Below are 25,322 nucleotides of genomic sequence, written 5' to 3'. Positions count from 1 at the left end.
ATGATGGGCAAGTGCTGGCTGAAGGTCCGAAGTCCATCCCCTTACGCTATTCTCCTGGGGAGGCCACCTGCCCCCAGTGAATTCCCTAGAGATCCCAGTTTCCCGTATTGCTCCTCCCCAGACCCTTTGACCCTGACTGCTTTCCTTGTAAACATCAAATCTAACAACCTAAGTGGTGGGGTGTTTCCCGGGTTTCCCCAGAGCTTAGGCAAAGCCCTGTGTAAACCATTTAACTTCCATAGTCATCAGCGCAGTCACACCCAGTACTCATGCCCACACTGTTTCTTCTTTGTCCCTCATTGGTCATTCTGTACCCACCAACCAACTTCTGGTGCCTAACTTTGCTTCTTAGGCACTTTGATCCCAGCAGGGGTACCCTGATGAGGAAAGAACACAGATCCACTCTGGGGAAGAGATGATCTGGCAGTCCATGCTGTACAATAACTCTGGGTGCATTTGTTTATTGTCTCCAAGAGACTGAGTGTCCCAGAGTATGCTGATAAGTCCAATGTCCAAGTCTGCGAAGAAAAAGTTGATAGAAGTCTCTCCCGTGGGGGTGTGATGTGTGCCTGGAAATCTGTGGGGTCCTGATGCCTCCATCTGTCTCGAGGGAGGACTTGACTTTGGAAAGGGAGGCCCTACAGAAAGGCCACCCTCAGAGGTCCCATCTACATCATTCTCCCTCTCCCCACCTCTCTGGTACCACCTCTAAATACAGAAACACCTTCAAAAAACTCACATGGGGTAAGTTTCCCATATACAGACACGTTTAGGAGAAAGTTTCCCATATCTAGACATATTTAGGAAAGATACTAGCTCCTCCTTGTTTCATTCATTGCTTCAAGCACAGCCAGCCCACCCCTGCATTCCCCCTTAGATGCTGGGTATCCCCAATGGGGCTGCTGACTGACAGGCCCTTTCTTCAGTTGCAGGGTGAACAGCATACCTGTGATCCTTCCTCACCCAAGGGGAAGGCAAGGAGGAAAGACTCAGGGCAGGGCGGGGAAACTCTTTGGCTCCCAGCGGGCTCACACTAAAACGTGGTAAACAAGGTCTGTGTTGCAATCGGGCGCCTGAGAGGAGGTCAAGGAGGTTGAATGCTGGGCTGGGGCTCAAGGCAGAGCAGGGCAGGGTGCGGGGAGCCCTAGCTGGAGGGAAAGGAACCAGCCTAGAAAGGTCTGGAATCAGGAAAATCATGGGGTGGGGGCTGGGAGAAGAGGAAGACCTGGTGGGTAAACGCGGGGCAGCAGGAGGAGAGGAGAGGGAAGAGGCCATGGGCCACAGACAAGGCAAGACCTGGGAAGGTCAGAAGTACAAGGCACGGGCGGCAGGGAGGGTGGGTCATCCTGGTACCACGCAGCTTTAAAGCTGCCCAGTGAGCTTCAAGGGGTTGCTCCTTGCCAACTCCCTGCTATTACCTCTGGGTGTTTGGAGTGTGTCTGCCCCACCTCTTCCCTCCCACCTTCCAACTCCTCAAAAGAGAAACTTCCAGCACTGGGAACTACCCCCAAGACTAAATCTCCACACAGGGGAGTTGCCTCTCAGATCTAAGTTTTCCTGGGAGCAGGGACCGCCCAAACTTAGAGCCCCCTGGAAACTGGATGGTCAAGATCATGAGTTATTTGGACTTATGCATATGCCGGCCAGGATGCTGCACCTGACACCTTATGCATGTTCATTGCCTCATGGGATCCTCTCAACACCAGGAGGGAGATGCTTCCCATTTGCCAGAAAACTGAGGAGCACAGAGGAGAAGTATTTGCTCAGAATGCATTCGAAGCCTGGTTCCTCGTAGGCAAACCTTATTGACCAACCCCTATTTAAGAACTGGGCATGAAGTGGTGAAAGAGGGAAAAAGTCCTAGCTCTCAAGAAGCCCATGATATTTTAGAGAGGGAAAGGGACAATCCAGGAAATAGACAAATAGCCACTTTCAGCTAGTGATCAAGAATTTACAAAGGTAAAAGAGTGGCAAGTGGGGGGTGGGGTGTTACTCTGGCTGGGAAAGTCAAGAGATGCCCTTGAAAAGGCCCTGCAGACACCCAGGGGAAGGTCTTGGCAGGAAGGTGGGGGGCTGGGGGGCCAGGAACCAAAGCTTCACAAGCCTTGGAAAAGAGAGATGGGAAGATGCTTGAAGGGACAGAGGAAGTAAGAGTCAAGGCTGTTCCACAGGCATCCAGGCTAGAGAGGAGGGGGTCTGGGGTGGACTGAAGCCGGGCAGGCGCTGGAGGGGCAGAGAGGAGAGGATGGAGTATATGGAGGGCGGGAGGGCAAAGAGAGCAGGAGGATGTGGAGCCTGAACTACGGAGGCCTGGGAGAGAGCAGAAATGGATAGGTAGGTTTGGACTCTAAAACTCAAGCACTTTACCATTGACAGGGACTTTGTCTTTTCCTTCTTTGTCCCTCATTGGTCAGGACAGTGGTGACTACATAGTAGGTATTCAATCACTTCATTCATTTAGTCAATGAATATTTATTGAGCACCTACTACATGCCTGGCTCTGTCGTAGGCACCAGGGATACACTGGTGAACAGTACAATGTCCTTGGCCTCTTGGAGCTTACATTAAAAGAGGGAGACAGGACAAGTAAATATGTGTATGTGGGCAGAAGGGAAAAGAGAATGGAGGGTCTGTTTTAGATGTGGGGGTCGTTGTAGGCCTCTCTGATAAGGTGACATCTGAGCCCAGATTTTAAAGAAGTGAGCTGGTGAGTCTTAAATGGGAGTATCTCGAGGAAGAACATTTCAGGCAGAAGAAGCAGCAAGTACAAAGGCCCTGAGATGAAAGAGTGTTTGTTGACTGAACAACAGATCTAGTGCTTGTTGACTGAATGATCAGGAATCGTGTCCCTACCAATACACTTGAAACTGTCTAAGGAACATGCCTGGATCTTCCTCATCAGACAAGAGTGGTCTGAGGGGTGGGAAGGAGCCACTTACTGCCTTTCTTTAAGCCATTCCTCTTTCCCCAGCCCTGGCCAGGCCTAGAAGCAGGGGTCGGGGAGGGTCAGGTGCCGAGTCTGTCACAATCTGGAGAAAGGGCAGAGAAAGTCAAAGAATAGGCAGGCTCTATGCTGTCCCACAGCCCAGTACTCATGCCCACGCTGTTTCTGCTTTTAACACCTGGGGGTCCACCCGGTCATCCAACCCCCACCTCTGCCCCTGCCATGTCCCCCCCTCACACTAAAACTCCCTACTTCTCTGGACGTTCTTCTCCTGGTGCAGTATTTGTCTCTGCAGGGTTTAAGGGAAAGCTTCTTCACCCTCTGAAGTTTCAATGAAAAATAAACTCACAAAAGGCACGGTAAATGGAGAAAAGGTATATACATTAATTCAAGGTGTACACCCTGGGAGAATCACAGAGTATGCCCACCCCTCAGCAGCATTCAGAAGCTTCTATACTATCCTGGCAGAACAGGTGATGGGAGAGGACAGAAGAGGAATTCTGTAGAGGGGCTGAAAGGATCAGGAAATAGAGATTAACTTGCCGGGTGTGGTCACATTCTCAGTCCTACAGGGAGGAGAAGAAACACAGTTGTTCCTTTTGGTGGGTCTGGATGTTAGGCAGATAAAGGAACTTCAGTTTCATCCTGTGTTTTGGGAGAGATGGTGAGGCGAGGGAAGGTCAGAGAGACCTTGAGGCTTTTTCAGTTGCGTATGTCAAAGCGCCATGCTTTGGGACCTCTGACCCCAATACCTCTGGCTATCTCACCAGGATTTGAGAGGGCTGTGGATGCTGCCACTCCCCGTACCACCCCAACCCCCTAAGCCAGGGAGGTACCAGGAGACTCCCGGTCTTAGAGTCTCAGCTCAGATTCCACCCAGATTCTGGCCATGTTCCCAGTCCTCATGTGAGCATAAGATGATCAGAACTGGATAGTCACTTCCTCCTTATTATTCTTAAGTCATTTCTGCTTCTCCAACTATCTTGCTGACAAGACATGTTGCTCTAAATTCTACTGATTCAAGACTTTTCTATTCTTACCAACAAAGCATAACAGGCTGTGAGAAACATGCCTGACCACACACGAAACTGGAGAAGGCAAACAGTGGGTGCAGATGACCCGACCTGACTGTTCTTCTGATTTTAATTCCAGGCACTTCCCTCTTGGCCAGGTGAGATGCTATGATCCAGAAGGTCTCTCCCACAGGGCATTCTTAGGGCTCAGTGAAAGGATACCCCCCACAACAGGACAGGTCTTCCTTTCCTATGTGGGCTCTTTATCCAGAACCCAGAGCTGCGGAGAGTCTAGCTTCTGGGACCCTTGACTGGGGAGAAAGCAGGTGGGGGCCACGGAGGGAAGGCCCCAGAGCAGAGAGGCACCAGGCTGGCTGAGCCTGGGCAGCTGCCCTTTGCCTTAGCTCAGTGGTTCTCAAAGCCTGGCCCCCAGGCCAGCAGCACCAACATCACTTGAGGCCTACTCAGCCAGAAACTCTGCAGTGGGGCCTCGCAATCTGTTTTAACAAACCCTCCAGGTGACTCTGGTGCAGAATGGTGGCAAGAACTCAAACCTGGACTAGGCCTGCTGGGTAAGTGGAGTCCCGGCTCTCCAGTGGACTCAATGTGGGTGGCCTGGGCCAAGCCCTCCTGTGCCTGGGCCATTTCTCCGTTTGTCAAGGCCCAGGACTGGGGTAAAGGATTTGACAAGGTCCGTTGGGCAGGGATGGAATCAGATGAATATCTAAGTGGAAGACATACAGACAACTGTAACTACCCCTCTTTCTCACAAGACTCTAAAGGGGAAAACAGATGAGTGCAGTTGCTTTGTCTTTGGGTAAAGTCACCAGGAGCTGCCTGCCTGAGTGAACCAGACAATTTAATGTACGCCATTTAGTGAGGGGTCTTGCTTTACCACCACATTTGAGGATGGGCAGAGGGAAGCCTTTCTGCTGGAATTTGTGGCCCTTGGACACTCCTCCCACCTCCACCCTTTTTGGGGGTAAAAGCTTTTAGGTGCTGCCTCTTTAAGAACTCAGATCCGGCCAGACGTGGTGGCTCACGTCTGTAATCCCAGCACTTTGGAAGGCCGAGGTGGGCGGATCACCTGAGGTCAGGAGTTCGAGACCAGCCTGACCACATGGTGAAACCCCCGTCTCTACTAAATACAAAAATTAGCAGGGCTTGATGGGGCGCGCTTGTAATCCCAGCTACTCGGGAGGCTGAGGCAGGAGAATCGCTTGAACGGGTTTGAATCCAGGAGGCGAAGGTTGCAGTGAGCCGTGATCGCGTCGTTGCACACTCCAGCCTGGGCGACAAGAGCAAGACAACGTCCAAAAAAAAAAAGAGACCTCAGTTCCCATCGAAGTGGAGAAAAAATAACCACATTTGTTTGGCATATTTGCATTTTTAATAGTCCCTGAGGAGTTCAGGAGGAAACAGGGTTTTACATCCCCTTTTAGGGACGCAAGTAGGATTGCCCCAAAAGGTTCCACTCCGTTCACACTTAGCGAGGGCCCGGCAAAAGCCCCACCTTTCACATTCGTTATTTCCCTTACTAACCGAGGCTCCGAGACGCTAAACAAGCAGCCCAAGGTCACACCGCAGAGTGAGGGCAGTAGAGCCTCGGCGCGTGCCTCCTCCCTTCGGACCCTGCCGCGTTCCCAGAGGCTCGACTCAGCAAGCTGGAACAGGAATCGAACCCTCAGGCCCTCGTCGCCGTCCCGGCCCTCGAGGAATCTGCGCCCCAGGCGAAGCTGTCCTCGGAGGTTCAGGAGCGTCGGAGTGACTTCCCGATCCTTTCCCCTGGGACCCGAGGGATCCCTCCCCCCAAGTGCCGGGTCCTCCCCGCGGCTCCCCGGGGGCTCCTCCGGACTCCCTCGCTGACTCAGCGTAATCCGAGCCGCGGAGGGCGGCGGGGTTGGCTGAGCCCGCCCGGGGTTAATTGCCGAGCTTTGAACGCCCCCTCCTGCCCCGCCCGCCTCCAGCAGCCGCCCCGCCCCCGCGGAGAGGTCCCGGGCTGGCGCCAGCGGCCACAGCCGAGCAGCTGGAGCGATCGGGGCTGCAGCGCGGCCGCCGGGCGCAGCATGACTGCCGTCGGCGTGCAGGTAGCCGGCGCCTGGCGGGGCGCTGAGCCAGGGTGCTGCCCCGCCGTGGGAGGTTGGGGGTGGGAGGACGGGGGGAGGGGCGTACCCACCGCGAGCTCCAGCTTCGGACTGGGGGTGCGAGCGCCCCCCGTGCCCGCCCCCTGTTGCAAACCTGGGTCCGGAGGAGGCTGGGCGGGAAGCAACCTCGGGGGGCCTGCCTGCCTCACATAGCTGCTCCCGGGGCGCGGACTCCGGCTGCCTCTGCTCGCGGCCTTGCAAGCACCCGAGGCTCCCAAACTTCATTGGGAAAGATTTTTCTTCTCTTTGGTGTCACTAATGACTTACTGGTCAGTTTACCATAAGGGTCCCCCTTTGTGAGAAATGAGGCGCGTCTGGGGTGGAGGGACAGAATCGGCTTGCAAAGTGAGGCTTATGTAACAGAGGATGCGTCTCTTGGGAAGCTAGACCTTTCTGGGGGTGGAGGTTAAGAAGACCGTCTCCCTCCCCAAAGCTGCGTTTGGGGTGCTGGGCTGGGGGTGGACTCGCTGAGGCGCGCGGACACCTCAGGGAAAGGCTCTGGCGAGGGAAGAAGCCCGTGTCTCCGAAGATTTGGCTTCTCCTTAGCGTAGTGCAAGATGTTTATGTTGGCTAAGAACCTACACATTCCTACCCGCTCCCTCGGGCCTGCTGCTCCCCAAAGGGAAGTCAGTGGGTGGCGGTACCGCTGCCCAGCGGGCGAGCTTCCTTTCCGCGCAACTTGCCCGCTGCAGAGTCTATCCGCTGGACTGTCCCCAGGATTAGAGAGGCCCGTTGACTTCGTGTACAAACGCTCAGCCACAACACTGACCTAGTAGATACCGTTCTGCCCATTTTATAGATGAAGTAACCGAGACTCAGAAGTAACGTGCCCTCCGTGGCTGGCCAAGGAACAGAATCAAGATTCAAACCTAGGGCTTTCTGGCTCCAAATCCCACTGGCTCCTCCTGCCTTTACCTAACGGGAGAAACCCCACCACAGGCCACCCCCAAAACCTCTTCGATAGCCAGGACCTAAGCACCTGGGCGAAGCCGGGCATGGGGCGCAGGGAATTCCTCCCCTTTGTTCTGGGGGATGTCTGGAATCCCCTCCAGGCAGCGTGGTGGGACAGACTGGGTGCGGTCCCTCCCCTCTAGGAGCTTACAGCCCGTGTAGGGAGAGAGATTTGGAAACAGGGCATGGGGGAGCGAATGCTAAATTAAGAGGTGCAAAAGTTGCCAGCCAGGGATGAGGAGGAAGCCTGGTAGCAAGGTGAGAGCTCAGCTGGGGAGGCCACAGGCTCCAGGTGAAGGGCGGGTGCTCCATCTGCTTCGGGATGATAACTCTTCATCCCCACAACCATGACTTGCCAGGGAGCAAACACAGGTAGGAAGCAAGTTCTGGGTCATGCAGGCAGCGGTGGGCCCGGCTGGGGCTGAGAGGAGCAGAGGCAGGCCGGCTCATCAGGAGGCTGTGAACTTCCAGGATGTTGACGATGGTGATGGCCTCACCTGGGCGGGGGCAAAGTGGGTGATGAGGGGGAGCAAATATGGGAGACATGTTGGGGATGTGGGGAATGAGTTGGGAGGAGCTTAATTTGTCTACCTGGGGGTGCTTTGGTTAAGGGGAACACATGAGGCCCTGGGTTATAGGAGGAAGACCATGACACTGGACTCAGTAGCCCAGTAGTGTCAAGTGACCCTATTCTATAGGTCACTAGAAATCATGCAAGGTTACAGATGAAAAAGGAAAATGCTTACATTTTTAGCAGAGAAGTTAAGCCCCAGAGAGATTTAAGTGATTGCCTAAAGGTACCTTGCAGGGGTCCTCTAGGTCAGGGGCAGGACTTGACCTCCCACCTCCCTTCTTTTCCACTGCACACCTGTCCAGCTGCCCTCCAGTAGCCGTTTCAGGCCCTGCATCACTGAAAGCTGGCGGAGGTGCCGGGTGGTTAGGAATGAAGACTCTATATGTGTTATTATTGTTATTAATATTAATAGCTACCATGAGTTGGGAGCGGCCCGTGTACTATGCATCTTTATATACAGGATCTCATTTGATTCTTGGGAGTTTCAGTGGTGGCCAGAGCGTTTTATAAACGAAGCCCTACTTTGGGGCAGGAGTGGGAGGAAACGAGATGAGGTCAGCTGTCTTCACTTTCTGATCCTGACGTGACGTCTAAGGGCCTGGAGATTAAAGTCCAGTCTGCCTAGGACAGGTGGGGCAGGGGAAGGGACAGGACGTGCCTGTTTTCCAGCCAGCATGCTGTCTAGGGTTAAAAGGTTTCTGGGTCCTGTGACTTGTTCTCTGCATGTGGTGCTCCTCCTTTTTAGGACCATTTATCATTCTCTAGGGACCTTGTAACCTTGCTAGGTGCCTTCATGGCTACGATTTTCCTGCAAGTGTCATTAACTTCATTTTCTAGATGAGAAAACAAGGGCTCAGGAAGTTAAGAAACTGCCCAAGGACAAACACCTCTAATGGTTTGTGGAGTAGACACAGGTTTTCAAAGTTTCCTTTGGTTTCTTTCTTACCAGTAGATTTTTTTTTTTTTTTTTTTTTTTTTTTTTGGTAATAAAATGCAATGCAGACTCCTGGACCCCCAGTGTCCCAAGCAGGTACAGGGCTCAGCTGAAGTGAGGAAGGGGATGCAGAGCCAGCCTGTTCAGCTTGCCTGCCCACCCGGCTTCAGCACTGGAAGCCCCACCAGGAGCAAGGGGACACAGTTTGAGAACCACAGCCCATACTCTTAGCTCCATGTTTTTGACCGCACCCAGGCTGCCTTCATCTCAGCTAGGACCCAGGCTGCTCCTAGCTCTGGCATGGCCCTTGAGGCATCCCTCTGCACGCACGTTTTCTTCACCAAGCCAGGCATGGGGCGCAGGGAATTCCTCCCCTTTGTTCTGGGGCATGTCTGGAATCCTGGCCAGGCAGCATGCTGGGACAGACCAAGTGCGGTCCCTCTCATCCAGGAGCTTACAGCCCATGTGGGGAGGGCTGTAAGGGCTCAGTACTGAGCCCCTAGCACAAAGGCCCTGTCCTTAGAAGGCCCTAGTCAGTATTTATTCACTGAATGGATTCCACCTCCTGCGTATCATACAATTGTCTGGGCAGCCGTAACAAGCTTCATTGTGCTTTAGGTGAGTGATCTCAGGCAAGTCACCTGGCCCTCTGCATAGTTTCCTTCTCTGTACACCCACCATGGATCTTCCTACTTTATCAACCTCATAAGTTTAAGAATAAAATAGGATCCTACTTAAGGCAGAGGTGCTGAAAGCAAACTGCATCCTTATTTCTGTATCCCTGGGGTTGAAATTAGTGGTAGCTCCTGTGTCTGGGGCATGTGAGCAGATACTCTTGCTGGGCTTTTTGACCACAGGAGTCTCCCAGAAGCAGGGCTTTATTTTATGTCTCACACAGAGAGGAGTGGCCCAGACCTGCCTCAGGAAGCCTCCATTTGCCCATGGCATAGGACACACCCCATGTTCCTCATTGCTCCATTCTCCTGGGTCCTAGCAGTGACCGTCATGCATGCCTGTTTTGCATACCTCCCAAACCGAGGTGTAACCTGGGCAGCTTCTAGACACACTGCAAAGCAGGTCATTTAATGTATGACTGTGCAGGAGACTCAGTTTAAAGGAGCTTCAGATGGAAGTGACAGTGGTTGCAAATGACCTTTGATTTATCTCACAGCTCTCCCTTGAGCACCCACTGAATGCCCAGGTATTGGGGACACAGCAGTGCCTAAACACAGAATGTGGTGGTGTGGGGGTGGGGGGGCGGCCTTCCCAGAGCACACAGTGTTGGAATGAGACAGAAATAATATGTAACTACAAACTGTCCTCAGAATGGTGAAGAATTTGAACAGGTGCCTGACACAGAATACCAGGAGGGGCCTGACTCTGGGTTGAGTGGGCAGGAAAGCACACTCTGTGGAGGAGACTTTAAGCTGAGACATGAAGAATGGAGAAGAGGTGTTGTCCTGGAGGGGTAGCAGGAGCTGCAGAAGAGCCTTTACAGGCTTAAGGGCCAGTCATCTGAGGAAAGAAAGTTCTAGACATGGGGAGAGGGGAGTGTGCTGGGAGCTGAGGTTGGGTGGGGAGGCGGAGCAGATTGTGAGAGGCTTGTGGGCTGTGTAAAGAGTTCCTGAAGTCTTTCTTTTGCTTTCTGGGTCAGGGCTTGGGTGCAGTGCCCGGGTGGTGTCCTTGAACTGTGAGATGAGACACCTCACTGGATACCTAGCCTGGCTTGCCAGGAGACCGGGGTGGGGGCACCTCCTTCCAGGGCTGAACCAGAAGTGGAGGAGAGCCGCAATGGCCTTCCTATGCCCAGAAGCTGCAGCAGCAGACAATGGGGTTGGCAAGCTCTGGGTAGGGTACGGGCCGCACAGGTCTGAGGGCAAGATGCAAACGCCACTTTCAGTACCAAGAAAAACGAGGCAATAATCTAGAGTCCTGGGCTGAATGTGAACAGCTCCAAAATATCAGGTGGGTGGGGATTAGGACAAAATCGTGTGTCCTGGGGAGATGGAGGGAAACAGAACTGTGTATTGGTGTGCTAATGTCCCAGTGCTTGGTACAATCCTGGCAGCTCTGCCAGGCCGTATTCTTGTTTTATGTACAAAGAAACCGAGGCAGGCTGCATGCTCAAGGTCATGGGAGGCAGGCACGACAGGTTTTCTGAACTCAGAACTGACTCAGATTTGCCAGTCTGTTTGGACTTCTCACCCACTCTGAATATCATGAAAGAAAGAAAGGTCAGGGAACTCTTAGTGCCTGGTGAATACTGGATGGTAAATGCTCACAGGTCTAGAAGGGAGGAAGGGTTCCCCAAAAACGGTGGGTCTGGTCTGTTCCGGGCTTCACAGGAGACCGGAGCAGAGAATAAGACAGTGTGGAGCAGGAAGGAGGGCTCAGGGGTCTTCCCTGCAGAGGTTCCTGGGGCCGTGGCAGGGCTGTGGCTGACAGGGTGCTTCCTACGGTTTTTTCCAGGCCCAGAGGCCTTTGGGCCAAAGGCAACCCCGCCGGTCCTTCTTTGAATCCTTCATCCGGACCCTCATCATCACGTGTGTGGCCCTGGCTGTGGTCCTGTCCTCGGTCTCCATTTGTGATGGGCACTGGCTCCTGGCTGAGGACCGCCTCTTCGGGCTCTGGCACTTCTGCACTGCCACCAACCAGAGTGCGCCGATCTGCTTCAGAGACCTGGGCCAGGCCCATGTGCCCGGGCTGGCCGTGGGCATGGGCCTGGTGCGCAGCGTGGGCGCCTTGGCCGTGGTGGCCGCCATTTTTGGCTTGGAGTTCCTCATGGTGTCCCAGTTGTGCGAGGACAAACGCTCACGGCGCAAGTGGGTCATGGGTTCCATCCTCCTCCTGGTCTCTTTCATCCTCTCCTCCGGGGGGCTCCTGGGTTTTGTGATCCTCCTCAGGAACCAAGTCACACTCATCGGCTTCACCTTAATGTTTTGGTGCGAATTTACTGCCTCCTTCCTCCTCTTCCTGAACGCCATCAGCGGCCTTCACATCAACAGCATCACCCATCCCTGCGAATGACCATGGAAATTTTAGGCCCCCTCCAGGGACATCAAATTCTACAAGAAAGTGTGGTCAAAATGGGACTTTTCAGCATGTGGCCTCTGGTGGGGCTGGGGTTGGACAAGGGCCTTGAAACGGCTGCCTCTTTGCCAATAACTTGTGGGTGGTCAGCCAGAAATGGCCGAGGGGGCCTCTGCATCTGGTCTGCAGGGCCAGAGGCCAGGAAGGTGCCTCAGTGCCACCAACTGCACAGGCTTAGCCAGATGTTGATTTTAGAGGAAGAAAAAAAGATTTTAAAACTCCTTCTTGAATTTTCTTCCCTGGACTGGAATAGAGTTGGAAGCAGGGGGGTAACTGGTACCTGAGCTAGCTGCACAGCCAAGGATAGTTCATGCCTGTTTCATTGACACATGCTGGGATAGGGGCTGCAGAATCCCTGGGGCTCCCAGGGTTGTTAAGAATGGATCGTTCTTCCAGCTAAGGGTCCAATCAGTGCCTAGGACTTTCTTCTACCAGCTCAAAGGGCCTTCGTATGTATGTCCCTGGCTTCAGCTTTGGTCATGCCAAAGAGGCAGAGTTCAGGATTCCCTCAGAATGCCCTGCACACAGTAGGTTTTCAAACGATTTGACTCAGTTTGCCTCCCTGCCCTTTGTTTGAACCTTACAAACCCTGGATAACCCCAACTTCTAGCAGCTGGCTGTCCCCTCTGGGAGCTCTGCCTATCAGAACCCTACCTTAAGGTGGATTTCCTTCCGAGAAGAGTTCTTGAGCAAGCCCTCCCAGGAGGGCCCACCTGACTGCTAATACACAGCCCTCCCCAAGGCCCGTGTGTGCATGTGTCTATCTTCTGTGAGGGTTAGACAGCCTTAGGGAACCATTTTTAATCCCAGAACACATTTCAAAGAGCACGTATCTAGACCTGCTGGACTCTGCAGGGGGTGAGGGGGAACAGCGAGAGCTTGGGTAATGATTGACACCCATGCTGGGGATGCATGGAGGTGAAGGGGGCCAGGAACTGGTGGAGATTTCCATCCTTGCCAGCACATCTGTACTTCTGTTCATTAAAGTGTTCCCTTTCTAGTCCTTTTTCTGCCCGGAAGTAGGTGATGTTATTGCCCTCAGCCCATTTCATTCTACACTGACTCCTTCCCCCTCCCTCACCTGTTGAATGCTCTGCTCCCAGCAGTTGCATGGGTTTTTGGTCTCTGCCCCGCTCTTGTCACTGCTGCAGGTTCCTTTCATGGTCTAGGCTGAGTGCCTATACCTACCTCTATTGTGATGTTTTAAAATTTTTATTCCAGGATGCATGGAGTCATGAAGCAGTCTGCTTTGTAGGATATAAGGCCATGGACTTTAAGGTTGAACCACCAAGATGCCCAGAGTCCATGGAGATCATCCCGGAAAGGTTTCCGTGAATTGCTCAGTTTTACAGAGTACGGAGCTCATCAACCACACAGGCGGCGTCTTAGCCTGGGAAATGGGAACCTGGAGCAATCTACAAGTTGCAAAGGGGATGTGTAACCCCCTTGTTTCTTCATGGGGAGGGGATGTATGGAGGTGGGGAGTCAGGGCCCAGAGAGGGATGCACTTGTCCAGGGTCACCCAAAGCCGGGAGTAGAGCTGACCCACCCATCAGCAGGATGCCTTTCCTTGACACGCAGGGGAGTTTCTCTACTTCCCTCCAGAACGCTACCCCCTGAGCACTAGTAGGTTTGGTTTTGTAGAAGCATTCAAAAATGGAGTCCTTTTTCATCTTCACATGGGGGCAGGGAGTGCAGATATTCAAAGGAACCAAGAACGAGAGTGGAGGGTGAGACTGAAGTCCCCAGGAGCTTAGAGGGGCAGCAGACGGCCCCTGTCCTTCCCTGCCTGGCAGCAGGGAGAGCACAGACACAGCCTTGGAGCATGGGCATTTGAAGTCAAAGGCCCTGGACTGAACTTCCACCACCTCTTTGCTTAGTAGCTCGGGCAAGTCACAGGGCTTTGGTGGACCTGTCTTCTATGAAATGGGATCATGCCCCATTTCCTGCTGTGTCTGCCTCAGGCTGAGGACATCTGTGTGGAAGAGCAGGAAAAATAGGGGTGTGCCTCTCACACCCTGTTGGGGATAGTAAAAGGGATTGGAGGCCCTGGGGCTTCCCTGGCCTCCATGGTGACTTTATCATATTATTTTAGCTGTTGTCCTGAAGGTTTGGGTGAGAGCTACTAACCAGGTGAGTTACAGTAGGAGACAGACAGCATCTGCCAAGGGCAAACATTGCGTGTTGGCCTTCTAATCTGGTCCCTGAGTAACTGAGCTGCGGGACCAGGGAGGAGCCCTCCTCCTGCAGGAAGGCATTGGGAGCAGACAAGAGCATACACCCTCGCCTTGTGTCAAGGCAAAAGGATGGACAAATATAGATTGAATCTCATCCCAGGCACCATTTATTTCCCTGTCCCTTTCTGGGACCCCTGAACTTCTCTTCCCAGAAGAGCAAACAAACCAAATCCCAGGCCCTTGTCCTGCCCCACAGTGCCCCACATCCCTTCGGAAGAGTCCAAGGCCTGGGGAGGGGCATTTTCAGCTGAAGGAGGGCATAGGGTGTCTGCTGGGAAGACTGGCTGTCCCGCAGCATTGCCCAGCCTTCTCAGGACCTCTCTTGGTCCCTGTCCGTGGGTGATCCTGCTCCAGCCTCTCAGATGATGCTGGTCCTGCAGGTGCCCTGGCTCTGCTCCAAGTGGCTGGCCTTGGTGCTGTTGCTGAAGGAGGCCACAGGGTGCAGTGGGAACTCACGGAGGTGCCATTGCTGCCACTTCTTCTGAACCTCCAGCTGCACCTGCCCGGGAGACCAGCCATCAGCACAGCAGGAGAGGACAGTTCTGTGCCTGGAGCCCTGCTCACTCCCCCAGGGACTCCATGCAGGCCCTGCCACTCCTGCCCAGCTGCCCTGTCCCCTAGCCTGCAGTCCACGCAGATTGACTGTTTCCAGCCCCAATGTCCAGTAGCTACTGAGGGTCCCCTCTCTCCTGGGCACGTGCACCTGCAATCTCATTACATCATGTCTTAAAGAAAGGACTTGTGCACCTTGGGACAAGTGTGTGTCCTTGACATTACAAGAGCAGTAGTGAGGAAAGCTAGCTCCTTGGCCCCCAGGCTGAGAGGAAAACAATCCTGGATTAAGCCAGAGGCTGAGTTGTCTGAAGGTCTGGGGCACTGACAGGGGCTACTGGGCAGAGGGCCAGCTTAGAGGAGGGTGTGGTCTGAAGGTGTGGGTAGGGCAAGACATGACTCCACTCAGTGATGGGTCCCCAGTGATTTTAAGTGATTTAAGATGAGTCCCCACTTATTCCCATGAAGCCACCCAAGCTCAGAACTTATCTGGGACCTAGGGAGTTTCTCTTTGTAAATTTCCTTCACAATTCCCAGCTGCAGCAGCTGAACCTTTGAAGCTAGGCTTGATATTTAATTTTTGGGAAACATCAAAGGTCATTCCCATTCAAGTGCAACAAACCAGATAGATGGTCAGTAGTCACAGAAAGGCTTAGCTCATGTTAACCACATAGCTCTGTATGCCCAGAGCCTGGGGTCCTGACCCAAACGCTCGATGTGAGGCTCGAGTCTTCAAAGTGAGTGCGCAGTCTCCCAAGGAGTCAGTGCTCATCTGGAGGTCCCTAAGGACTGAGCTGCAGACAGTTCTGAGTCACCCATTTTACATATGGGCAGACTGAGGCCCAGAGCAGGGCAGTGACTGAGATCACCCATTAAGCAAGCAACAGGGCAGTCAGGAACCTGGGTTCTGCCCAACTTTCCTCCTGCATTTGCTGAACAGATCAACATCGGTACCAGGAGTGCTTGTTAAAAAACACTTTCTCAGACCCCAGTCCAGACCTACAGAATTTATTTCTGTGGAATGAGAAACCAGGAACAGGGTCCAGCCGTGGTTTTAACAAGGCTTCCAGGTGATTCTGTTGCTCCCATTAAGCAAACTCAGACTCCTAAAAGAACTGGCCAAGCCACCTGCCACCAGACCCAGGACTCCCTCTGACCCTTTCCATCCCCCTTCCTACCACCCCTCCCAGGTAGCTCCTTCTGACCCAGAAACCAATGGCTAGGAGCTCTCCTGGGTACCTGGGTGACCCAAGACTACTCACCTCCCCGTTGAGGAAGCAGTAGAGGACGGCCACCACCAGTCCCTGCCAGAAGAACAGAGGTAACAGGGTTAGCACAGGTGCTCAGCACGTGGCCTGAACCAGCTGGCCAGCTGCACCTTCCCCAGGTCTCTTAATCATCAGCTACAGGCTCATTTCTCCACCTATCTTGCCTCACCGGGAATTAGGCTACCTCCTGTGGGCTGCCCACGGTGCCCCTGGCTGTGCTGGCTCATCCAGCATAAACTGTGAACTCCTTGCAGCCAAGGGTGGGCTCCCTTTCGAACACATGTGGTGTCAGGGACAGGTCAGTAGGGGCTGCTAACCCAGCTAGCCGAGCTCAGGAAGCTCACCTGGGAGCCACAGGGATGGGTGGCACCTGAAGTGCGCCCACTCTGCCGGGAGGGGTGCAGGCTGCCCAGGGTGAGACCCTGGTCACTGTGTGGTCTTATTTCAAGATAAGCTGGAAATCTGAATATGTTTAAATGTAGATAACTAAATCAAATTGAAAAACAAACATGTAGGCAGAACAAACTATGTACAGGTCCCGGCCAGCCAGCGGTGAGCAGGGTTGGACCTCCCTGCTTAATGGACAGGTGGGTACACCTCTATGCTTAGGGTTTTATGTTCTCTGGTGTGGCGAGGTCTGTGCCTGTAAGACCCTCCCTCCCTGGTATTTGGAGCTCCTGATTTCCTCATGGTGCCCCCAAGGATCCTGGTGTGGAGCTCTGTCAAGGGAGGGACTCCAGGCTGGGGTGCCTGCTTGGAGCCTAAGAGGCCTCCAGATCAGCAGGAAGCAGTGTCTCTGCGGCGCATTCACCCTGCTCCTCTCCTTTCTCGGGGACCCACCTCAGGCCACCCTTCTCTCCCTTACAGGCCTGCCCTCCCCACTAAGAGGCCTGACCTCAGGTGGCCCAACTCCTCCTCCCTAGTCCCACCCAGGCCTGCCTGTAGCTACTTACAATATTGGAAAGGACCTCAAAGGGTGATGAATCAGCTCATCAATGGTGGGCTTAATATGTACAACTTCTCAGGGATATTGGCATTTTAAAAAGAGTTAGTGGCGAAGCTGGAAGGGTTTGCTTTAGAATTTCAGGTATCACTGACTGCCACATAGACTGGGGACTATTTGAGGGGCAGAAACACTCAGGGCATTGGTTTCCAAGTTTTGCTGCACATTGGAATCACCTAGGAACTTTTTTCCAGGTTGCACTCCCCAGATCCCAGTAGCTGGGGGCATCAGCAGCATTTAAAGATCCCCACACAGTTCCAAAAAACGGGCATCATGGTCCGGGAACTACTACTGTCAGAGAGGGAGTAAAAGGCACTTCAAGGCAGGCTTTGAAATAAAACAGACTTGGATTGGAGCACAGCTAAACCTGAGTACTTGTAGGTCCCAGGTGCTTCATTTAACCTCGCCAAAGCCCTTGGAGGCAGGTGGGAGGATCTTCACCTCACACGCAAGGGAACTGAGGCACGGAGGGGTTTAAGCATGCCTGGAGCTCTGTGTGCTTGGCCCAGAGCCACGAGCAGGCCAAGGATGCTGCCCGCTGCATGGGCTAGGGTTGCCTGGCCTCCGCTGCGCTAGGGTCCAAGGACACATTTTCACTGTTCAGGGGAGGGAGTTAGCTGTGCTCCAGTGTATATAGGGCAGGCCTCACACAAGCCAGCAAGTTTACCAATTTCCACCGTGATTCTGCGATCATTAAGAATGAAGACTTTGAAGAATTTTAATGACATGAAGAAATGTTCTTGATGGGCATGATAGAGAATTAAACAAAACAAGCAAGATACAAAACCATACACATCATGATCCCAATTATGTGTGTGTGTGTCTTTGTGGAAAGAAAAGAGATGGAAGTAAACACACCAACATTTTAACAGAAGTTATTTCTGGGTTATGACTTTCTAGATTTTTTTTCTTATTATTTTTCTTTTTTTGAAAACTTTTCCTTATTTCCCAAATTATTCACAATAAGCAAGCATTATTTATACAATCAGAAAGAGTGAATACTTTTTTTTTTTTTGGAGACGGAGTCTCACTCTGTCACCCAGGCTGGAGTGCAGTGGCGCGATCTCGGCTCACTGCAACCTCTGCCTCCCAGGTTCAAGCAATTCTCTTGCCTCAGCCTCCCGAGTAACTAGGACTACAGGCACACACCGCCATGCCTGGCTAATTTTTTGTATTTTAGTAGAGACAGGGTTTCACCATGTTGCCCAGGCTGGTCTCGAACTCCTGAGCTCAGGCAATTCGCCTGCCTCGGCCTCCCAAAGTGCTAGGATTACAGGCGTGAGCCCCCGTGCCCAGCCGTAAATACATTTTTAAAGAGTATATGACAGTGATGGTGTTATTACAATTGTATGTGTTCTTCTTTAAGCCCCGTCTTTTAGAAATGCATACTAAACTCTTTGCAGATGAAATAACATGATGTTTTGAATTTACTTAAAAAGATGGGGGTAGTAGGTAGGGACGGAGATGAAACAAGGCAGGCTATGAGTGGATACTGCTGAGGCTGGGGATAGGTAATGGGGTTCATTGTCCTATTCTCTTCACTTTTGTATATGAAAAACATTTTCTCATATGTGTGTGTATATATAAGAATATATATATACATATATATGTATAAAACTTTAAAAGATCCTTTTTCTTCCTCAACATTCCTATGAGAACATCAGGAAAGTGCTTTTGGTTTTCTCTTGACAAGACATTTTCCCAGAGAGGTAGTCCACAGTCCCAACCATTAGCCCCAACTCTGAGGGACAGGAAGTCCCCATCCATGGCCAGGCAGACCTGGGTCCAAGCTCTCAGCATGGTCCCTTTTCTGAGCCAGGTCAAGTCCTTCCACCTGACTGGTCCTCAAATCCTCTACCTGCTAGATGGGCCATTGTGTGCCCAGCCTCCCTGGACGTTACAAGAGCAGTGGTGGGGAAAGCTAGCTCCCTGGCCCCCAGGCTGACAGGAAAAGAATCCTGGATTAAGCCAGAGGCTGAGTTCTCTGGAGGTCTGGGGCACTGACAGGGGCTACTGGGCAGAGGGCCAGCTTAGGGGAGGGTGTGGTCTGAAGGTGTGGGTAGGGCAACACCTGACTCCACTCAGTGATGTGTCCCCAGTGAGGCATCCTCCCTAGAACCTGTAAGTAACAAGAAGAGCCTACCCTGAACAGAGCTCTAGGGATGAGGGGAGGGTTTGAACCCCTGCTCGCAGGCCGAGGCCACCCCAGTGAAAGCTTGGCTGGACAATATCGCCCTACCGTGGAAATGTTGTTAAGGACTAAGTCCTTTAAAAAAAACGACTGGGAGAATTTTGTCTCAGGCCCTAGAGCCTATAATCACTGGCTTCTCCCGGCCGTTAGTTTGATTTTGTCTTATGGATATGCGAAATTTTGAAACAATCGTTTTGTCTTTGCTTTGGCTACTGGGAAACTCCCTATCACACTTATGACCCATCTCTCCCTCCTGTATAGAACTTTGTCATATTTGTTTCTGTGTAGCAACCCAACCAGTTGTATATTCTTTTTTTCACTGTTCCTTCATCTGCTTATTTTTTGTCCTTTGTATGTTTTTCCCAAAAGTGACATTGCAATATTTTTGGAAGGAAATAGCTAGGAGTAAATAAACAAACGGCATTGTGAAGTTTGGGATTCACGTTCAGGCTCCCTCTGTCCAAACCCATTTACTGTTGTTGTTGTTTTTTAACTTCACTACATCTTGTTGAGTTAGTAGGTAAGTGACTTTCCACCTCACTTTATTTTTTAAAGTCAGTTTTTAGTTTTAATAATTTGCATATGCACATGGTTTCAGAGAATCAAAGGATTCCTGTTACAGAACCAGCAGCCTTCTGACACCCCACCCTCACTTCCTGTTCCTCAGATGCGACTGCTCCTTGAAACTCTCTTCACTGCTTCTAAAAAATATGCTGATGTTGCCACTTGAGGAGTTTTCAGTCTAGGGCATTTTCTTTGGACTTCCCAGTGTGAAGATGAGGACAGTGTTTTCTCTTCCAAACACCTGCCCCACACTCCTTCCTGCAAGGCCCGCCCCAGTGTTTGATGACTTGGCCATCCGCTCTTACGTTATTTTGACCATGTATATGCTATTGAGAGTTGTACAATATAGTGTACTGGGGCTATTTTTCCTTTTTATTTTCCCTGAAGTCAGTCTCTCTGTCTCTCTTAGTTTTATCTCCCACCCCCATTTGACTGGTGGGGACCAGGGATCCCACTCAGGGACCTGTAGCACTGTCAGGTCCGATCCCTTCTTCCCCTGGGTCTCTGCCAGATAAGGCATCTGGCTCACAGTCTCTACACCCTCCCCTTCTCCCTAAGGACAGAGAGAACTCCTCTTTTCAGCTGGCAGCCCCAGTCCTGGAAGCTTACCTGGAATGAGCCAAGGGCCAATTCAAAAAACAGCTGGATCTCCATAGCGTCCTCTGGGGAGAAGGCGAAGACGATGTAGTGGATGCCAAAGAGTGGGATCAGCAGGAGAGTGGACCTTGCCAGGCGCCTGGGAACACAGAGAGGCTGTAGCCTCCACTCTGCCTCCCTGTGCCCTTTCTCCTCCTGTGGGCACACAGCTGTGCCACTCCCCAGCTCGGGACTGACTGCTAAGGCTGGCTAGCAGTACCCCAACCTTTTTTGTTTTCCTTTTTTATTTTGAAAATTTCTAACTCCCACATATCCATCACTCAGATACAACAATTTTTGACTTATGGCAAAGCCCCAAACTTTCTGATCATGCACCTCCATCAGTAAAAAGAAAAAAAAATCGGTACCTACACCATTAACTTTATTTATAAATTACGCGCCTATATCACTGCTGCTCTATATCTAACATCATATAAGCAAAGCCGGCTTTCTCATTTGCTAGATAATAAATATCTATAAGGATAAATTCTTGTATTTTCTTCCCAAATTAGGGTTGCCAAACTTAGCAAATAAAAACACAGAATCCCCAGTTAAATTTGAATTTCAGATAAACAGTGGACACCATGTGGGGGTATAAATATTGAAAAACGATTTGTTGTTTATCCAAAATTCAATGTAACTGGGCATCCTGTATTTTACCTGGCAACTTTATCCCAGGTCCTCAGGAATCTGATACCAAGTAATCTGAGCCACCATCAGATTCTCAAAACACAAAACACCATGGAGAAGGTCTCTGGGGGACACTAATTTGTCCTGTTTTTGTTTTTTTTTTTTCTTCTTTTTGAGACAGAGTCTTGCTGTGTTGTGCAGGCAGGAGTGCAGTGGCGCAGTCTCGGCTCACTGCAACCTCTGCCTCCCGGGTTCAAGCGATTCTCCTATCTCAGCCTCCCGAGTAGCTGAGATTACAGGCGCCCTCCACCACGCCTGGCTAATTTTTGTATTTTTAGTAGAGATGAGGTTTCACCATCTTGACCAGGTTGGTCTCACACTCCTGACCTCAAGTGATCTGCCCACCTTGGCCTCCCAAAGTGCTGGGATTACAGGCGTGAGCCACTGCGCCTGGCCGCTAATTTGTCTTTAATATAATTTATGGGCTGAATTATGTCCACACCCACTGTCAAATTTTTACACTGACGTCCTAGCCCCCAGTATCTCAGAATTTGGAGAAAGGTCTTGAAAGAGGAGACTAAGTTACAACAAGGATGGAGTGGGGCCTAATCAAATCAACTGGTGTCCTTAGAAGAGGAAATATGGACACACAGAGGGACATCAGGGATGCCCACACACAGAGCAAAGACCCTGTGAGGACACAGCAAGAAAGGCTTCAGAAGAAACCAAACCTGTCGACACCTTGATCTCGGACTTTCAGCCTCCAGAACTCTGAGAAAATATGTATCAGCTGTTTAAGCCACCTAGTCTGTGATATTTTGTTATGGAAGCCCTAGAAAATGAACGTATTTCTCTTTAACATTTGAAAGGTCTTAAGTGTTTGTGGATCACACACTTGCCTAAAATCTGATGAAACCGAAGGTCATCCTCCTCTGAAAAATACACACACTGTATCTACACACATTTGTGTGAATTTCAGTCTTTGAAGCCCATGTGGAGACTCCTTAGCCTTGCCCCAAGGATAAGATCTCTCTGCCTTCAGGCTTCCTGCCTGAGATTTCTTAGTGTTTCCACCCCCATACAGTGTCTGAGGCTCTAAAATCAGACCATTCCCCCCAACCGCTCCCATGTACCTGGTAAACTTCTTATGACTAGGTCTACAACTTTTCCTCCATCTCCAATAGCCAGCACCAGTTGAGTAAACAGTAGGTGCTCAGTAAATGCTTGCTGACTGACCATGCCTCAGTCTTTGCCCTTCACTTACTTATAATGGCTGACTTCATTTCCTCTTGTTTCTTGGGTTCTAAGTTTTCTCATCAGGATTCTTAGAATGTTTATAAAAAGGATGAAATTAATCTGCAAAACACAAGGCAGAGGTGGGGCTGAAGGTATCTTGCTTTTCCAGCCACCTCTCCTGGCCCTGTCCCCTGGACCTGAGGGCAGAGAGACATTGCAGACACCACAGCCAGGATGGCTCACCACTGCTGCCCCTCCTCTCCATCCCCTCCCCACCCCCAGTCCTGGTGAAACACTGTCTAGAGTCCATGGCTGGAGGCAGCACTCCCTCCTGCCCCTGGGCCGCAGGAGCTCTAAGGTCTGCTCAGTTGCAGGGCAGATCACTCACCCTTGCAGAGCATTGGAAGCCCCTGGGGATATTGTTAAAAATGCAGGTTTGGGGTGGACCTGAGATTCTGCATTTCTAACAAGCTCCCAGGTAATACAATGCCAAAGCTGACTGCCTTTACAGCAGTGGTTCTCAAAGTTTAGGGTACCCATTGCTGGGCTCTAACCCCACAGGTTATGGTTCAGTAAGTCTGGCGTGGAGCCCAAGAATTATTATTTTTAACAAGCTCCCAGGTGATGCTGAAGCTGCTGGTGTGAGGACCAGTTTGCAGCTCAATCGCCAGCTTCAAGAAGCCACCCTTGATTACTTCCGTTTCCTGATTCACTGTATTTAGGGATAATATTACTGTGTAAGAGCACTTAAAATATCTTTTTTTTCTTGCAAACTATGATTGGGAGATAAAATATCTTAAAACGTCAAATGCATGTGTCTGTCAAATATGTATGTGCCTACTTATCTGCCAATTCAATTGTAACTTCCTGAAGGACAGGAACGCAGTCTTTTTATTCATTTTGGTGTCCCCTCCCCCAACCCCAGTGCCCAGTGCCAACAACATTAGGAAGTTGCCCACATGGTAGCATCTCTCCCTCACTCACACACCTGCTCCAGCCATTTTATAGAAGCAGGGATCAGTGGAATCACCCAGCTTCACACCCACATTGTTCACACAAGCAGCCTGGGGCCTGGGAATGCTTGCCAAAAGACACAGGATTAGTGGCTGTCTAGGACTCCTAGCCCAGCACTGCTTTTCGGGGAAACCCACTTCTCTGCAACTTGTTTATGCATCTTGTTGTAAGCTGGCTATTCATGCTGTCCATTCATTGAGGCTATTTAGTTTAATTTTGTTTGCCTTAGAGTTGTATTTAATTTAATAGGGAGCACTGGAAGACAAAAAAAAGAAATAAGAAAGAAAAGAGAGAGGGAGGGAGGGAGGGAGGGAAAGGAAGGAAGGAAGGAAGAAGGAAAGAAGGAAAGAAAGAAAGAAAGAGAGAGAGAGAGAAAGAGAAAGAAAGAAAGGGAAAGAAAGAAAGAAAGAAAGGTCTTTAAGGTCCCAAGAATGAGTCTATTTTTAAATAGTGGAATTTCAGGCCCCATGCTAGGTTGGTAGGGAGATATTTTGCATCAGGAATGCTCATCCAACATCCTCAATTGCTGAATAAACCACAGTCCTCTGAAACCAGCCCTGGACACTGGAGCTGGCCATCCTTCATCCCGGGTTGTCCTAGGCTGGGCTGTCCAAGTCCTGGAATAACAGCAGGGCTTGCTTAACTAAATGAGGAAACAGCCTCCAGCATGATATTATGAAGCCATGGCAAATCAGTTTGTCAAGGAATTCCACATGAAACAGGAAAGCTCACATCTATTGCTAAGTGAAAAACAAAAACCAAAAAACAAAACAAAAGAAACCTAATTAAGGATTTTGAAAAAGAAAAGTATGTCTGCTCAAAGAAGAAGATAGGAAGGAAAACACATGGTCATAACATATACGTAGCTGGGAGAATGATGAATGATTTTTTTTTTTTCCTTTTTAAAAAATACATTTTGTGCCAGCCACAGTGGTTCACACCTGCAATTTCAGCACTTTGGGAGGCTGAGGCAGGCAGATCACTCGAGTCCAGGAGTTCAAGACCAGCCTGGACAACACAGTGAAAGCTCATCTCTACAAAAAATTAGCTAGGCGTGGTGGGAGGCTTTAGTCCCAGCTACTCAGGAGGCTGATGTGGGAGGGTCACTTGAGCCCAGGAGGTGGAAGTTGCAGTGAGTCATGATTGCGCCACTGCGCTCTAGCCTGGGTGACAGAGTGAGACCCTGTCTCAAAAAGTAAAACCAAAACAAACATTTTGTATTTTGCATTTTTTGCTCAGATTATATAATTAAAAAAAATAAAAGAAGGTTGTCATGGAATGGTCCTCTCCTCTCAACCAATCCCAAAATGCCACCCTGGCAGCTACTGGAAGAGAAGGGGCCCTGTCCTATGCCCTCTCCCCCATGCCAGCGAGCCTGCACAGGGCACTCACTTTCAACTGGTTCTGCAGCCTTGGGCATCCCTGGGCTGTCCGTGTGGACGTTACTTCCAGCCAAGGGACTGCTTCCATCCATGAGATGATTCCTGTGTGTCCCCATGTGCCTTCCCTCCTCTGTCCCCCTATGCTGAACCATACCCATGGTCTGGGCTACAGGACTGTACCCTGGCACAGAGCAGAATCGCCTGGGGACCAGTACCCAGGCCTCTTGCCAGAAAAAGAAATGGAATCGATAGCTATCAGTATTTTTTAAAAGCTCCCAGGTGATTCAAAAGAGCCACCAGGGTTGACACCCGCAAGCTCCTGTCCAAGATGGTCACCCAGCATCTCTTTCCTGGGGCCACCCCTCCAGGCCTGAACCCACTCGCAGCACTGCAAAGTCCCAAGACCATGGCCCCACTGAGCTTCCCGGATCTGCACTCCTACCCTCTTCAGTGATCTCAGCTTAGCGACTCATCCCAGGTTAACGAGCAAATCCCTAGAAAAATGCTCAAGGCCCACAGGTCTGAACCAGTGAAGGTGGAATTTCAGGCCAATGGGAGCCAGCCAGTTTAGAACAAGGAGCTCTGCTCACCACACTTGAGCTGCTGCTCGTGGGAAAGAACCAGGTTCGCAGGCTCTTGCCTTCAGCGCACCCCTCACCCCACTACCACACATTCTGTAGGGGGCAGAGCTTCCACACCCCACGCTGCTCACCAACCTCACAAACACTGTGGTTTATCCTTCCTGGCACCTGCAGGGAGCCCTGTCCTTCCACCCTCTGCCCCTGTGGGCTGGTCACCATTTCCATCTCTCCCACTGATCCCCAGCTCGGGAGAGGAGAGCCACTCACCAGGATGGAGAGGATCACAGGCCCACGAATGATCCACCAGATGGATGCGTTGGCATTGATGTCCCAGCACCTAAGGGAGGGACAGCTGGGCATGGTTACGAGTGGGAGCTG

At 51.2% G+C, this 25,322-nt stretch overlaps 2 protein-coding genes across 4 annotated transcripts in view; one reads left to right on the top strand and one right to left on the bottom strand.

Moving 5' to 3' along the window:
- Nucleotides 1–12,650, top strand: part of TMEM37 (transmembrane protein 37) — a 29,829-nt gene extending 17,179 nt beyond the window's left edge. The window contains exons 3-4 of one of the 3 annotated variants that reach the window (XM_054478771.2): nucleotides 3,993–4,115; nucleotides 11,030–12,650. In XM_054478771.2, coding sequence (XP_054334746.1) covers nucleotides 4,059–4,115; nucleotides 11,030–11,587 — 615 coding nt within the window. In that variant the 5' untranslated portion in view covers nucleotides 3,993–4,058 and the 3' untranslated portion in view covers nucleotides 11,588–12,650. Of the gene's footprint in view, nucleotides 1–3,992; nucleotides 4,116–5,358; nucleotides 6,045–6,213; nucleotides 6,371–11,029 lie in introns of those variants that run through there. The other 2 variants (XM_054478772.2, XM_054478773.2) reach the window with 2 other exon arrangements.
- A 1,302-nt stretch (nucleotides 12,651–13,952) lies between these two features.
- Nucleotides 13,953–25,322, bottom strand: part of SCTR (secretin receptor) — a 75,039-nt gene continuing 63,669 nt past the window's right edge. Inside the window, exons 9-13 of the mRNA XM_054478768.2 lie at nucleotides 25,212–25,281; nucleotides 21,996–22,087; nucleotides 20,075–20,201; nucleotides 15,702–15,743; nucleotides 13,953–14,386 (exon numbers count right to left, since the gene is read on the bottom strand). Coding sequence (XP_054334743.1) covers nucleotides 14,246–14,386; nucleotides 15,702–15,743; nucleotides 20,075–20,201; nucleotides 21,996–22,087; nucleotides 25,212–25,281 — 472 coding nt within the window. The 3' untranslated portion in view covers nucleotides 13,953–14,245. The remainder of the gene's footprint in view (nucleotides 14,387–15,701; nucleotides 15,744–20,074; nucleotides 20,202–21,995; nucleotides 22,088–25,211; nucleotides 25,282–25,322) is intronic.

Source organism: Pongo pygmaeus, chromosome 11, assembly GCF_028885625.2.
Source record: "Pongo pygmaeus isolate AG05252 chromosome 11, NHGRI_mPonPyg2-v2.0_pri, whole genome shotgun sequence".
NCBI classification, from domain to species: Eukaryota; Metazoa; Chordata; class Mammalia; order Primates; family Hominidae; genus Pongo; species Pongo pygmaeus.
The sequence above is the reverse complement of the archived record's forward strand: the minus strand, read 5'-3'. Positions and strand labels throughout refer to the sequence as shown.